At 51.2% G+C, this 16,445-nt stretch overlaps 1 protein-coding gene across 1 annotated transcript in view; it reads right to left on the bottom strand.

Moving 5' to 3' along the window:
* Spock2 (SPARC (osteonectin), cwcv and kazal like domains proteoglycan 2) overlaps positions 1–11,427 on the bottom strand; it is a 21,630-nt gene extending 10,203 nt beyond the window's left edge. The window contains exon 1 of the mRNA XM_013351187.2: positions 10,943–11,427. Within this exon, the coding sequence (XP_013206641.1) occupies positions 10,943–11,131 (189 nt within the window). The 5' untranslated portion in view covers positions 11,132–11,427. The remainder of the gene's footprint in view (positions 1–10,942) is intronic.
* Between the last annotated feature and the right edge of the window lie 5,018 nt (positions 11,428–16,445).

Raw genomic sequence — 16,445 nt, 5'->3', positions numbered from 1 at the left:
GTGGTGGTGGTGGTGTGTGTTGTGTGCAGTCATGTGTGCACATGCATGCTCCTCACTTGTATGGCTTTGCACGTAAGCATACAGATGTGCAGCACATGATCATGGGGCACTTAAGGCCATCCTCCTCCAGTGCCAGATGGCCTATACCAGAAATGAAGTAGCAGACCCCACTTCTGAGAACAGCCTCCAGTTTTCACACTCAGCCTTCCTGCCTCTTCGGTAGATAGGGAAGGTATTAAGAGATGGGTGGGAGAGGCGGGAGGGGCCTGAGAGGAACAGGCTCCCTGGGAGGAAGGGTCTGGCTCTTAGGATGCCTCTGCCTGCCTCTCTAGCTCTCTGTCTCTCCCACCTGGCCTCTCCGCTACCCCTTAGCTCTCCTCACCCTGGGCCCCATAACATGCCCGATCTGTCAAGTGTCTTGGCTCAGGGTCAGCACTTGGGCTCGGGGGGCCCACTGCTTAGGGCTTGCTCTGGAGGCCACAGGACAAATGCCACCTGGCCTTTTGCTGGGGCCAAAGGAGGACAATTCGTTCAGTTCTAGCCTTTTTCCAACAGCATCTCGGGGGCAAGAATCCTCTACCAGATCCTCCTTTATTAAAGATGGAAAATGGGATGAGAATGGCCAAGTAACTGAGGCCAGCCAGGATTACCAGGCCTGAGGCAGAAGTAGGAACCAGCCTCTTTCAGAGGGAGGGGGTGTCTCCTGTCGCTCTCATTCTGTCCTGGGAAGGGAGTGGGGATCTGGTTATGATGTGGGAGAGGGGAGGCATGGTGTCTCACATCTATAATTCCAGCAGTCAGGAGCTGAGGCAGGAGGATATCCAGTTCAAGGGTAGCCTGGCTACATACTGAGATCCTGTTTCAAACGCAGAGGATGCTGTGATTGCCTGGGATTTGGGGAGCAGATGTGAGAAGGCTGTCCTTGACCGTCAAGATCTGTGCTTTCAACCCCCACCCGCTCCAGTGCTGGAGTGGGCAGAGCCTGAGGTAATCTATGTTATCCTATGACCCTTCCACTCGGGGACACCCCCTGAAGGCTTTGGAGCCCGTTCATAGTCTTCCGCTGAAACCCACTACAGCTAGACTATAGGGAGAATCCTTGGGCCTCCGTACAAAGTGACTTTTTAAAGCTTAAGGCCAAAAAGGTCTGATTTGAAACTCAAGTGATGGTGGGGAGGGCTTTTAAGAATCCACCGATGCCATGCCCCACCCCAAGGAGAGGGTAGCCTCCATGCTGACAGAGGACAGAGAGGAACAGAGGAGGCCCTTCTGGATAGGGGTGACATTCCAGAATCCAGCTAAGTCCTGTAGCCCCCGCTGCCATGCATAGCTGGGGAGGGGCTGGATCCCTTGCATCTCAGGCCCTCCTCACTCCTGCAAGAGTAGAAGCAAGCAGCCAGGATGAGGTGAACAGAACAGGAGGCCCTTCAGTTACCCAGGGTCCCAGCTTTCCCTTGCTGGTGCCCAAGGCACACTCCTGGCCTCTCTCAAAGGAACAGCCCTCACATCAACAAGAAACTCAGATTTAGGTGAGGACAGAGCTGAAAGATGAGGGCCCTTGAAAGCCGAGGAGAGAGGAGGCATTGCTGGAGAACCGAGTTCAGTGGGAATGGGAGAAGAATCGCTCACCATAGGGGTCACAGGGAGAGATGACAAAGGCATTTTGCCGGCAGCATGTGAATGGTCGTTCTGGGGTAGGTAGGACTGGGGAAACACTGAGGTCAGATGGGGGTGGCCAGCACCATCTACAAGCTGATGAAGGTGATGATGGTTCACTGGGAATTTACACCCTTCCCGTCATGTATCTATTTATGGTACCCAAGTGGGCTTATTAGAGGCTGTGAGAAATGATCAGATGAGAGCACCTGGGGGAAAGGATGCCCTATGGCTCTGCCTCAATCCATCCTCACTTGACAGGGTTTTGTGAGCCTCCAGAAGGTTCATCTTTTCGTCTGTGTCTGGCCACCTAGTCCAGCATCCATCTCTCAGCTGACCATGGCTTTGCACAGCTGCCCCTCCCACTTGGCACATGTGTTTATGTCTGACCCTGGACCAGCTAGCTGTCTGCTGCAACCCAGCCTCGGCATCATCTTCCCCCATCTTTGTCTTATCCTACCTGGGAGAATCAAGTGTTGCTCTGGTGACAACCAGCAGGGTTACTGTTTCTGCTTCCCTGGCTTATTTACACAGCCAATTCCTTAAGGGGAGACACCACATAAAGTTCAACATTCCCTGCCCAGCACCCAGTACACGGTAGTAGCGCTCGTAACAACAGCTAATGTCTTCACATCGAGTACCACTGGGGAAGCATTATGCTAACGACTTTCTACTCGCTGCCTTGTTTATTCTTCATGGAAACCCTAAGAGAAACTTACTGTTGCTATCTCAGTTTCTCAAGTGACAGAACTGAAGTTCAGTGAGGTTAAGTGACTTATAAAGGATCTCACTGCAATTGCATGACAGAATACTGGTCCCAAATCCCACATCCCTAAACAGCACACCATAAATGTGAACGGATAAAGGCCTAGGTTGGGTAGAACCAGGAAGTCCCATCCCAGGACTTATGTAGTTTCTCCTACCGTGTCAACAGACTTTAAGAAGTATGGAAGCCAGGAGGGGAGGACAGGCATTGGAGGAGGGCAGATTTCGGGAAGGGGGAGACTCTCTACTCCAGGCTCTTTCCAGAAATCCCTTCATCCGCCCCTGGTTTTGCAGGTTTGGAGCTAACCCATCTCCTGCTTTGATCTCTGCAGCTCAGCTCAGTTGCCATGGAGACAGGCCCACTGCGCCAAGCTGGGGGAGCGATGAAGTGCGCAGGCCTAGTGGGCTTAGGGGGCACATGCTGGGTATTTTGGAAGCTGTTTACTTCCTGTCATTTTAATTAGCACCCGAATCGCCAGCTCACTTCACAGCTTGAATTAACCCAATCACTTCCGTTTGCTGGGGGTAGTGGAAGAGGGAGGGAACCCAACCGAGAATCGCCCTCCAAGACCCCGACTTAGGGGTGACGCCCACCCTCTCTCTGCAGCAGGGTGGTGAGGAAACTGACCCCTTACCCCGACGCCAAGCCTGGAGTCAGGGTGCTGGCTTCCTGCTTGGCCTTACCCCTGGACGACAGGCAAGGGTCTCACCTACCCAAGACAACAGACTTGACTCCCTTATTCAGTAAACAGGGATGAGCCCTCGCCACTCGCTGCAATGCTCAGAGCCAAGATGGAGGGAACCGGGGATAAATGTCACGCTTTGCAGGTGAGGTACCGACTAGGACCACAGAAGCCAGGCTCTCTGCGTGTGCCTGGCAGCGTGAGGACAGAGGTGGCTACAAGGAGCCACAGATTCAGACTTCTGCCATCATTTGTCAATGAGGAAACTGTCAGCACATCCACAGGGGAGAAGCAGTCCGTCAAGAGACCGTCACTAACCTCAGCTTCTGTAATTCTGCTTTGGCATTTTTTTTTTTTCTGAGAAATCAAGACTCTCTAAAAAAATTTCAGTGAGCCAGGTCTCACCTAACCTCCAAGAGGTCTGGTATCTGGCAATCATTTCACTTCATTCCAGAATCCACATAACTGGGGCAGGAATGTCCTACTCCCCTGGGAAAGGCCCGGAGTTGGGGAGCCTTATACGGTACCTTCTCTTGTCATTCCCAAGATACACCCACAGCCACAGCCACAAAAACTGACCCCTTACCCCATGGAGTCAAGGTGCTGGCTTCCAGTTGAGGAAGGGACAGGTTGGAATGCCTGGCACAGCCTCTGTCTCAGTGAAAGGGAGGGCTGGCCAGGGTGAGGCCATCAATAAACACCTGCTTTTCTCTCACAGGGCTGTGCCCACTGTGTGAGGCCTGGGCAAACAGACAGAGACAGGAATCTGGGAGACACCCCCCCCACACACACACACCTCTTTTCCCCTCTCAGGAATTTCCTCTAAAGGTAAAAATGTGCTTCTCATTGCTCCCTGCATGCCAGGAGCCTGGCTCGGACTCAGGTATGCTTGCACCAACGCCCCTGCCAATGCCAGACCAGGCCAGAGCGACCAGGCCAGAGCATGACCTTCCGTGACTCTGAGGATCTGAGTTACCACCCTAGTCCTTGGATCCTATACCCGGCAGTGGTGATGGGCATGGGCTCTCTTCTAAACGGCCTCAGGGCCTTGGTTTCCCTACTGGACCCCCAAGGATGAATCAAGGTGGTGATGCCAAGACCACTGAGGAGGACTCCAGCCATGAGCTGAGGAAACATGGGCGAGTGTGGAAGAACATTAGACCACAAGAGCACAGAGAGTCTTGGGTACCTAGCCTTTGGGGCCGCTTTCTTCACAGATAATCCGTAGGGACTGAGCACTGGTTGAGGCCCCGGCGATCTGTCTTCCCGATCTTTCAAATAAAGAAAGGAGAACAGAAAGGGGTGGAGGGAGGCAGAGTAATCCCAGCCTCTCCACCATGTCCCCAGGCCAGTGCCAAGGAGCCAGGGGGCAGGAAAGGTGGGCACCTGCCTTCAGCCAGGCACAGACACAAAGGCCCCCTTTCCTCACATCCTCATCACTGAAAAATAAACTACCCAGCCCAGAGCCCTTTCCTCTCCTCACCCTCTGGCCTGAGCCCACGGAGCTGGAGCTCGCAAGTCAGTAGGGATTTAGAGGTTGGCGGGAAGGGGTGGAACCCTTCCTGGCCAGCACACTTTCCACTGTGGGAACACATCTGTGGGGCATCTACAGCACTGAACAGTACTGGGGGTTGGGTGTGCCCAAGGCAATCTATCTCCAGATCCTGCCCCGAGGGGCTTATGGTTACGGGAGGAAAGTGACAAACACATTAACTGCTCCAGCGGGAGGGCCCTTGAGATCGCAATAGTGCTTCCCCGAGGCAGCGCCCACAAGTGCCAAATGAGCCTGCAGCCGATGAACAGTGAGGGGGGGGGTCTAGTCCTGCAATAGGAGGGCTGATGGTATTCTAGGGCGGGGAGGGGGTGCTGCCAGACCCTAGCTCACCCCAGAACCACAGCTGAACCCACATCTGCTCAGCAAAGTTGGGCATGGTGACATTTAAACTCTGCATCCTAACTGCGCTCCTATAATCCCATCCCTCAGGAGGATGAGGTAGGAGGATCAGTTCAAGGTCAGCTTTGGCTGCGTGGCGAGTTTGAATCTAACCTAGCATGCACCATACACTGACTTCAAAAAAACAAACTAAACTATGCATCCAGGCCTAGGCCTACACCTACGTGTTCCCCATCCACAGTCCCTCGTGGCTCCTGGGAGAGAGAGAAAAAAAAGACTATGTTACAGGCTACATGTCTGGGGTCTGCCCCCACTCCAAACTCATATACATGTGGGGAGGTATCAGGTCAGGTGACAACCTTAGGAAGTAACTAGGCTTAGATGGGGTCATCAGGACAGAACACTTAACGGCGCGATCGGAGTCCACATAGGGCCAAGGGAGAGAGCACGGACTGTTCTTCCAGAGGACTTCTGTTCCATTTCCCACACCCCCGTGAGGGCCCATGGCTATCTGGAACTCCAGTTCCAAGCACACACATGGCACATTTATATCTTAAATGCAGGTAAAACACCCGCACCCTTAAGATAGCATAAACGTTTTTTTTAAAGAAGAGGAAAGGACTGGTGCTCAGTCTCATGAGGACAGGACCAGGAGGCCACCAGCACCACAAGGAAGCCCTTGCCAGACAGTGCACACGACACCTTCATCTCGGACCTCCTGCCTTCCGGACTATACGAGGTAAAGCCTTGCTGCTGGTGTGTGCCCATCTATGACACTTGCAGCAGACAGCGGAGAAGCTGGGCACCTTTAATCCCAGCACTTGGGAGGCAGAGGCAGGAGGATCTCTGTGAGTTTAAGGCCAGCCTGGTCTACAAAGTGAGCTCCTGGACAACCAGGGCTGCATAGGAAGAAATAATGGAGAGGGTTGGTGTGCTGAGCTGCCAGAAAGCCTATTCCTCGGGAGGAAAAGCCTTTCCTTGAACTCAAAGACTCTCCACCCCATCAGGGGCCAGGGGTGGGAGTGCTCCTGTGCCTCATGCCTGGGTCGTGGAATGTTCAGAGATTAATGGATCGTTCCCATTAGTCTGTGTATTAAACCAACGAGAAGATCAAGGTTCAAAAAAGGAAAATAGTTGCCTCAGGGCCACATAGATAATCCATCTACCCAGCAGGAAGATAAAGAGAGTGAGCACTCTGCCTGGGCCCTTGGGACCTGAGGCAGGACAGAGCTCTCCTGTTCTCCAGACGGCTCTGACCTCATGAAGAGAGAGGTGGCATGGGCTATCTGTCTCCCTGACAACGGCTGGGAGTCAAGAGGAGCAGCCTGCAGCTTCATGGAGCAGCAAGCCTTTTCTCTTCCTCTCTTCCCAGGTCCGGCGTCCTGCTGGCCTCTCAAACCCATCAACATGCTGCCCTGTTCTGGAGATGCCAACCGGCGGCGAGAGGAGAGTCAGAAATCAGAGTGGAGGAGGAAGCCGGTGAAGGACCTGGCCTGCTCCCAACCCAAATTATAGAATCCCTTCTGACCCACTTTTGGGTTCTCACAAACCCACACCTCCTCACAACGTATGCACAGATTGTCCCTACACTCACATTGGAGGCTGGAAGCAGGAGGGGACAGTCATCCGGGAACCCTTTGCAGGTTTTCCATGTTACTAGCCTATCGGCATGCACAAAGACACGAGACTAGGACACGGTCACCAGAATAAAAGCCCCGAACCCCTGCTCTGCATCATCACGGAACCCCAGATGCACACACCCAGATTCATAGCAGATGAGAGAACTAATCAAGCCCCTGTACCGCTCCTGACAAGAAGAATGAGACAGGTTGTGGACCAGCTCCAAAGACAGTTTCTGTATGGCCAGGGGTGGCCTGCAGGGGATGCCCTCCCTCCTGGGGCAAGAAGTGCACGTTCATGCCAGCCTCCCAATCTGAAACCGAGGTTCAGAAGGCTGGTATGATGAGTTTGGTGTCCTGTGGGAGGAACCTGAACCCAGGCCAAACTGTCCTCAAACTCTGCACTCCCTGTTGGTTGTTGGCTGCTGACAACACCGGGTCTTTGTCATTCTTCCAAGAAGATGCTGTTCCTTCCTGGGACAGCCTTGGAAGCCAATAAGACACTAGCTGGGGGAACTCTTGGTTCATTATAGCTGACCCTCCCTCCCCCATTCAGTGAAGATGAGGAATGTTGTCAGTCATCCTGAAAGCAAAGCTGAATTACATGACCTGGATCCAAATCCAAATTCTGGAACTGGGGATGTGGTTCAGCAGGTACAGCGCTCGCCTCGTGTGCACATAGCCCTGAGTTCAATTCCCAGCACTAAAGAAACTGGGCGCGGTGGGTGGTATGTGCCTGTACTCCCTTACCTGGGATACTGAGCCTGTCTCAAGGGAAAAATAAAATCCCAGGCCTGCCATTTCCTAGCCGTGGATCCCCAAATAAGCCACTCGATGTCTCTGTGCCTCAGTTTCTTTGACCACACAAGGGTAGATGACCAAGGGACAACTGTCTCCTGGGTTGCGGAGAGGCGCGAGAGACAATGCATATCAGGAAGGCTCACTGCCATTGTCAGCTCAACGTGGATGAGCAGTGTGCCTCTGGGTGCCAAGCACTACGTTCAGCACTCACAAATATAATTAAAAATTAATGGAAGTGGAGTGCAAAGCAGAGAAGAGCCAAGAAGAAAGAGAACAGTCCGTTCTTCCCAGCCAGGCTCTTTGGAGCCAGCCCTGGAGAGGCCCTGTAACGGCCTTCTCCTCTCAAGTGCCCGTATCCACGAGACCCATAGACAAGTCTGACCCAGCTCTGCAGGGAGTGAATTTGGACATGGGAGCACTGACGAGCAGGGCTCATGAAAAGCATAAGACTGCACTGGGCAGAGGACTTTCGAGCCATGGAGTCAAGCTTAGCCCCACTAGCTTTCTAGCTATTCCCTCATGAGTCCACTCCTCCCCAGAAGAAGAGCAGTGGCATAGAAAAGACCTACAGGCCCAGGATAGGAGAGCCCTGTGCCCATTGGAGGGGAGGAAGATTACTCTGCTAACAAAGCCTGCCTCTCTGATTGTCTTAGTGCTCGCACAGAGAGCAATAATCTAAAGGCCCTCCTCGACCCAGTCAATTCTGAACATCCAAGCAACACCCCAGAGCCTCACCCTCCTCTGGCCTCTCTGACATGATCTCCTCCATCTTCCCAGTTGTCTGTCAACTGTTCAATGAGACAGCCCCTCATCCGTGTTACTGATGTTTCCTGAGAGGGGTCTTATTCTCTGAGAACAGCCCTCTTTCTTGCTTGCCTCTCTCTCAGCCAAAACCAGTGGCCCTGGGCCATCTGTGATCACTTATGAACCAGGTTCAAGTTCAACCTGGCAATCTCTTAGGGACTCCCCACAACCACCAAAAAAAAAAAATCCCTTTTCTCTCATGAAGAGCTGATGTTTTCATATTTTTCAGAGGAGCCAACCCGATGAAGATGGATATAAAGATCTGGGTTACAGTGTCTCTCTCACTGGGGGCTCCAGCCCTTACGGTGGGATGGGAAGTATGTGCAGGCAGGGCTGGCAAAGTCTCTGAGTGCAGTCTGTGCGCCACCTAACTCCAGGAGGCGCCATTCCCAAGGTGGCATGGCTACAGTTATGCAAGGCAGTGACTCCGAGCTAGCAGCCTCCTTTTTGTCTTTCAGTAGAAGCTGCCAACGGATTCCCACAAGGCCACGCCCCTCCCTCATCCTTTCTGTCCTACTTCTTTCTCTGACCCCATCCTCCGGCAGCCAGGGCTCCCCAGAATGGGGCTTTAGAGAAAAACCCGCGTTTCCAAAGCACAAACACCCCCTCTCCACCAGCAATGCAGGCTCTAGGAATCCTGCAGGGGCTGGTCCTGCAATTTTAATGCTAGTGCCTTTCTTCTGATGGGGGAGGTGGCACCAATACAGGCAGACAGGTGGGCAGCCCTGAACTGGGGGTCAAGCTAGTCAAGCATTTATTGGCAGCCACTGTGTTGGCTGCTGGAAGCAGGCGGATGGAGAGAAGGGAAAGGACTCTTTTTATTTTTAAACCCTCACTGTTCTGATTAAGCATTTCTTTTTCTCTCTGACCTTCACCAGTCCCAGGCAGATCAAAGAGCCAGAGAGTCAGAGGGAGGCTTGGCCCAGTGACACATGGATTCCTTCCGGAAGGACCAGCTTGCTGCTACCCCCTCATTGCTGGACTGCAGACAGTGACAGGAGACTGCGCTAATCTGGGCTGGTCCTGCAGGTGCCTGGGGAAGGCTTTGCTGGGCCACAGGCTCTCTAAAATGGTGGGGGAAAGATGGAGATAATGGCCCACTATGTGGTCCAGGGGTCAGCACAGCCTGGGGACCCGGATGCAGGTGGTTGTTCCTTCCCTCTACAAATGAAAACATGTCAGTTTGACTTTGAAAACAAAAAGCATCCGAATCTCTGCCTCTTCTTGTAGTGTGGCTGGGTGCCCTACGTGTGTTTAAAAAATAATGCCTAGACAGATACTCCAGGCCGGTTCCAAGAAGAAAAACTGTAAATACCAGTTTTACATGCTCTGAGGGAATGAATTCCCGGGCTCCCCAGGCTTCTGGGTTACTGGGCATCTGTTTTCTCGGTAAGGACCCACAGCATGCCGTATCAGTAACGCACCTTACAATATTAAAATAAGATCTTTATTCTGAACCAGGATTAAACTGCTGAATAGAAAAATAAATTATCTAAGGAACTTGTGGATGTTCGAAGTTTAAGAAGTGAGGGCAGTCATGGTGTGACTTGTCTTGTACTGGATGGGAGGATGAGAGAATCTGGGGAATGCTTTCGGAGGTCGGGGAGTCAGCTAGCGCCACATCGAGGGGCGCTCTACATCTCCCCCTTCCCTCATCGGCTTCTGAGGTGCCCAGGGAGCAGCCACGCCCTCCCTTCCTCACCCCTGCCCACGCCACCATCTGCGAGGCGCGACTGCGGCCGCCCTGCGGGAAGGAAAGAGCCTCCTATTCCCTCCCTGATCTACAGGTGCGGGTAAACAGAGCTGCGGCGCCGGCCGGTCCGCAGCCTCCTCCCCACCCCCACCAGCAAAGCTCGGCCCAAGGTTAAGTCTAAATGTGGCGGGCGCCCGCCAGGGCCCCCCAACCCAGCACCTGAGGCTCTTGCTTCTGCTTCTCAAGCCCTCTGGACTAAGGATGGGTCCCCTGGGTTTCTAGCCTTGCTCCCTCTCCAAGCGTGGTCAAGGAAAACCATGCCTAGGTTGTTACGTTCAAGGACCGTAGCCTGGTTCTGGTGGCCACCCTGAGGGGGCCTTGGGCATTTTCACTGTGCCGCTCTCACCCCATTATGGACACGCCTTCCACCATCTCTTATGAGGGTTGGGGAACCCTTCTCCAAACTCAAAGCCTTGGCCACCGCTCAGTCCTTGCGCCTTAGGTCCCCTTCTTCCCAAGCCCAAGGCGGGAACCGAAGACACCCAAGCGGCCGCTACCTTCCCTGCTGGCCCCACCCAGACCTGCTGCCTTTGCCAAGGCCCTTGTGTTTAGCCTGCAGCATCCACCCGGCAGAGGCCTGGCCCCGGGACCGATGGCAATGAGGGGACAGGCGGGGCCCAGCAGCAGCCCGGACCCGGGTCCCCACATCCCGCACCCTTGTTCCGCGTCAAGCCACCGGGCAGACCCTGTCACTAGCGTGCGCCCTCCAAACATGTCCCTCGCCTGGGACTCTTTGAGAGGCTGCGGGACTGAAGGTCCCAATGTCGATGGCCAAGCGAACACGAGAGGGGCGCAGGGTTGGGACTCTCGGTGTTGTTTACTCTTGGCGCAGTTAGCTAGGCAGGCCGGAGAGGCTCTGGCTCCAACACGCGGTGGTTGCTCCCAGCGCGCTCGGGGTCCCTGCTCCCCGCCTCCCTCCCGGAACCCGCTCCCGGCCCGGCCCGGCCCTCCCTGCCCCGCCGCTCACGTCTCGGAAGCGGTTCCAGTGCTTAATCTTGCCGCTGTACTGCGAGATGGACGACAGCCATTGCTCGTCCTCCATGAAATTGCCGGGGGTCTCGCCCTCCTTGAGCCCCTTGGCGTCGCCTTCAGCCAAGGCGACCACTGCGAGGAGCAGCAGCGGCAACGCCAGCCACCCGTAGCCCGGAGCGCTCATCGTGGTCTGGGCTTGGACCTAGGAGTGTGTGTGGGGGGGGGGGTCTCGACTTCTGCAGGATTTGATGTCCTTTCCTCCAACGCGCCGCTGGCGAGGCGCTGCGGTCCTCTTCAGCCCTCCTCCTGCGGTCTGACTTCAGTGACTGACGGAGGGTGGGTCGTGGCTGAAATGTGACCTGGTTAGCAGATGCACTTGTCTGAAAAAGCCCAGCGCTGGACGCGGAGAGGGAGAGAGAATCAGAGAGGCTGCGCCAGCGGGGGCTGTGTCTGTAACTGTAGCATCAGCATCACGTTTGACATCATCATACCTGGTTTAAAAAAAAAAAAAAAAGGAGGGGGTAGATTTCAAAGCGGAGCGCTGGATCAGAGCAGCCAAGCTGCAGCGCAGGGCTGTGCAACCCAGTCCAGCTCTCAGGGAGTTGGAAACCAAGGAAGCAGAACCCTGAGATGTCCCTTCTGTCTATCCAAGGGTAGACAGCAAAGAAGGGCCCCGGGGTCTTTCACTGGGCCGGAAAGAAAATGAAAACTCTCGAGTTACCAAGCCAGTCAGGCTCAGGTGTCTAAAAGAGAATCTGGCCATCGACAGCTTCTTCCTCCCTTGCCTCCCACCCCCCAACCCCTAGTGGCCCGTGCCACAGCTCTGACAGCTGGCTCCCTACGAGTTATGGCGCTACGGTAATGGGTGGCTTCCTTAAGACAAAGGCGGTCTAACAACTGGCTGCCTCTGAACTATTGCTCCCCAGACCCACCGCTCTTTTCAAAGCATGGCCTGGGCTCTGAATGGCTGGTGAAACAAGGGCAGATGTCCTTCTCCCCAAGCAGCTGTTTAGGGGCTGGCACCGTTTTGTTTGCTTTTCCTAGGGCAACCCGAAAGGACGCTTGTCTAGCCGTCTCATCTGCCTGGATTCTGCAAATCTAGACAGGCCCATTTGCTTGTGATTTGACTTTATATTGGGTTTGATAAGCCACTGGGAAAGGCGACAAGGTGGGAGGAGGTTGGTTTCATTCGAGGTTGTTTAGGTTTTTGTTAAAACTGTGACCCTAGTCATTGCCTATAGACATGTGTTGACTCACCAGCTGGGAAGGCTGGCAGCTGGGCACAGACCTATGATCAGAGTAGAAATGGGATTTACATTACAAATAAATTGAAGAGTATGACAGGAGAAAACATATTGAACTTTTGGGCCCCAAGCCCTAGAGTGTTTTTATGAAAAAGGCTTGGCTGCTATGAGGTTAAAATAAAAAAAAAAATTAAAGACAATGGAAAACCATGATCTTAATCAGCAGGAAAAAACACAGGGTATGAGGTTGATGGGGCCTGGCATGCCTGAGGGCTGCATGCCTCAGTGGTCTGGGGGGGGGGGGGACCCTGGGGAAAATACAAAGCAATAGCTCCCCTTTGTGCTTCTTGGATTTCCTGTGGTGTTGCTGCGAGGTCCAGATACTGAAGTCTGCATCCCACGGTGGTGCCATGGCGTTTCACAGCCCAGAGCTCAGCTTGTCATGTGGACTGGAGGGAACTGAGGATCCCATTTCCTAAGGTTAATGCTACACATACCATACAATGGCTGTGAAACATGAGCAAAATGATCCCAGGCTTTTAAAAAACAAAACAGTCCAAAACAGTCCGTCCCTTGGGTTGGAAAGAGGTGATAACCATTCATTGTTCTGAAGATTTACCAAATCTTACCATCTTTCCTCCATCATCTTTTTTTTTTATTATTGATTTTTATTGAGCTCTACATTTTTCTCTGCTCCCCTCTTTCCCCCATCTTCTTAATCCTGGTCTTTTTATTTCAGACAGAGTGTCCCATAGCCTGGTCTGGCTTCCAACTTGATTTGTAGGTTGAAGGTGACCTTTCAACTTCTGATTCTCCTGTATCCACTTCCCAGGTGCCTTCTGGTGCATATGGTGCTAGAGATAGAACCCAGGGCTTCACTCGTGCTAGGAGAGCACACTACCAATGGAGCCACACGCCCCTCAACCCTAGCCTTTTAGTAAAGTTATCTACACACCGCCAATGCTCTCAGCAGACAGCTCAGACCAAGGGTTCTAGTGGTCTAGTTACCAGAGCTGCTTAACAAGGAATATGGAAACTAACCCAATGCCTTTCAGGAAGTCATAGCTGCCTTCAGACCCATGAAGGTCAGAACATTTTCCACACTCGGGCAGTTCATTCAAGGGGACCCGCCTCCTGTAGTACACAGCCCAACACACTTAGCTAAAGCCAAAGAAGAAGCTATTTAGGAAGAAGAGTGCAAATTTTTAGATGGCAGTTCTAAGAGTTGTGCAAAATAATTAATAACCTTGTTTATAAAGAAGAAAAAGGGTTTATTCTAGAGAATTATTGGCAGGTCAGCCTTTCCAAACCACAGGGCCCCAAATATGAGGTGATGCCAAACATGTTTATTAAATTGTGTATGTGTCTTTTACATTTTTCTGTTGTATTTAGTATTTAGCAATACAAAATGGAGAACCTCAATTTTCTACAAAAAAATGCCAAATCTGTCCCTAAAAAAATTTCTCTCATTTCTAGATGCTATAAATTCAAAAAGATAATTGAACAAAAATACTTCAAACTTTTTCTTAACAACCATATCTAAAAACCAATCCATACATTTGTGATGGCTATTCTTCATTGTCAACTTGACTACATCTGGAATTAACTAAAATCCAAGCAGCTGGGTACACCCGTGAGGGCTTTCTTTTCTTAAATCATTTGAAGTGGGAAGACCCACTTTTAATCTAAATCTTTTAAAATTATTATTTTCCTTTCCAAATTAACATTTTGTTTGCTTCTCTTATCTTTTTTAAAAATTTTATTGGTTTTTATTAAGCTCTACATTTTTCTCTGCTCCCCTTCAACCCTCTCCCAAGGTTCCCATGCTCCCAATTTACTCAGGAGATTTTTCTTGTCCTTTTCTACTTCCCATGTAGATTAGATCCATGTCTGTCTCTCTTAGGGTCCTCTAGGTTCTCTGGGTTAATCTGGATCTTCTGAGGCAGGAAGACCCCCCTTTAATTGGGGCCATATCTTCTGGAGGCAGTCTGGGTAAAGGACACGGGAGAAGGAAGCTCTTGCTCTTTTCCTGTTCGCTCTCCCTCTCACCGACAAGTCCACTTCTTTACTGGCATCAGAGCCTACTCCTTGGGATTCTGGTGTGTACTGAGACATCTAGTCTTACGGTCTGAACTACTGGATCCTTGGACTTTCCATTGCTAGACAGCCATTGGTGGATTTGCTAGACCATAGCCTGTAAGTCATTCTAACACATTTCTACACATATGTATATATGTATATATATGTAGAATTTATATATGTGTGTGTGTGTGTGTGTGTGTGTGTGTGTATTCTATAAGTTCTGTTCCTCTAGAGAACCCGAATAAACAACTATAAATCAATAACCAACTTGTTAAACTTAAAACTGTGCCGGGCAGTTGTGGCGCACGCCTTTAATCCCAGCACTCGGGAGGCAGAGGCAGGCGGATCTCTGTGAGTTCAAGACCAGCCTGGTCTACATAGCTAGTTCCAGGACAGGCTCCAAAGCCACAGAGAAACCCTGTCTCGAAAAACCAAAAAATAAAAAAAATAAAAAAATTAAAAAAAAAACTTAAAACTGTACCAACAGCTAGTCCCAGCAGTGTGCATCTGTAGTTGCAGAATTTGGGAGGCAGAAACAGGGAATTTAAGTCCTGCCTGGGTAACACAGCGAGAGTCAAACAAAACACCTATCTAGAAAAACTACTATAGAGACATAAAAACTGATGCAGATCTCTACCTATTGAAAGATGACTATGGATGGGAAGAGCTCATCTGGTTTATGCTTTATGGGCTGGGGATGCAGGCCAGTGGTAGATCTCTTACGTGGCATGACTCCCGGTGCTGCAAACACTCCCCAAATGGTCCTTGTGCCATTTCACTTTGTGTCACTGTCACAAAGCACCTGAGAGAACTTCTAAGATGTTTACTGTGTCATGCGCTTTTGGAGGGCCCTGCTTCTTTGGTTTGGTGGCAGCATTGCAGCAAGAAGGGCAGTCTCGTGGTGACTGGAAAGCAGAGAGAAAACAGAGGCTGGGGTTCCACTAACCCCTTTAAGGTCACTTCCCCCAAATGGTCCAGCTTCCTTCCACAAGGACTCACTCACTCCTCAATGTTCCACTTCCACTTAATAATGCCACCAATTAGTGACTAAGCTTTTAACCTTGTGGGAGGAGCTTCCAAACCACAGCACTCTCATCGAATGACCCCATAGGGAAGACAGCACAGCAGCAGTGTTTAACCTTCTGGTCTCAGGCGCCTTGTGCACCAAAGTACTACTGAGGACTTTTAAGAACTTCCGTTTGTGTGAAATACACATTAGTATATTTGAAAACAAAACTAAAATCTTAACAATACACTTTAAACTTTCATATTAACAGAACAATAATGCATTATATGAGAAACACATATGCCTCCCAATTCGGGGAGAGAAAGTGGCATTGTTTTCTATTTTTACACATCCCTTTAATGTCTGGTTCAAAGGAAGACAGGTAGCCTGTGAGCCTGTGCCCTCCCAGCTGTCTGTGAGAACTGCCATAACAAAGAGCCACAGACCAAAGGCGTTCATAGAGCCAGTTTATTCTCACAGTTCCTGAGGCCAGAAGTTCAAGATCAAAGTGTTGGGGTTTGGTCTCTCCAGAGGCCACTGTTCTTGGCTGGTAGATTACCACCTTCTCACGGGGTCTTCATGGGTCCTTCCTCTGGGTGAGTGCTAGTCCTGTGTCTTCATGAGTGATCCCAAATTCCTCTTAAGGACTCCAGGCCAGAGGGACTTGGATCCACTCTAATGGCCTCATTTTCACTTAACTGCCTCTTTAAAGGCCCTGTCTCCAAAAACAGTAACATGGAGGTACGAGGTCTGGGCAGGACACGATCCTAATAACAAGTGGGAAAGAAAATCACTAGTAAGAGTCCAGAAGGACTGAGGACAAAATGAGTTAGTTAACCTCTAAAAACACACGATAAGAAACATAAAACCCTCCCAATTTGGGGAAAAAGTGGCATGCTGTGCAGGCCAGAAGAGGGTACTGATCCTATTATAGATGGTTGTGAACCGCCATATGGTTGATGGGAATTGACCTCGACCTCTGGAAGAACAGCCCGTGCTCTTAACTGTTGAGCCCTCATAATGACTTTTAATAGCCCAAAGAACACAAAACACACAACAAGTATATACTACATTTAACTACCAGAGTGACATCATTGTATCAAAGGTGTCTTGGAGAGTAAAAAGGCAAAAAACCACCTTGTTACTTTTATAAAACTAGTCTGGAT

Source organism: Microtus ochrogaster, linkage group LG2 (assembly GCF_000317375.1).
Source record: "Microtus ochrogaster isolate Prairie Vole_2 linkage group LG2, MicOch1.0, whole genome shotgun sequence".
In the NCBI taxonomy this organism is placed as follows: Eukaryota; Metazoa; Chordata; class Mammalia; order Rodentia; family Cricetidae; genus Microtus; species Microtus ochrogaster.
This window is presented reverse-complemented; position numbering and strand designations above follow the sequence as displayed.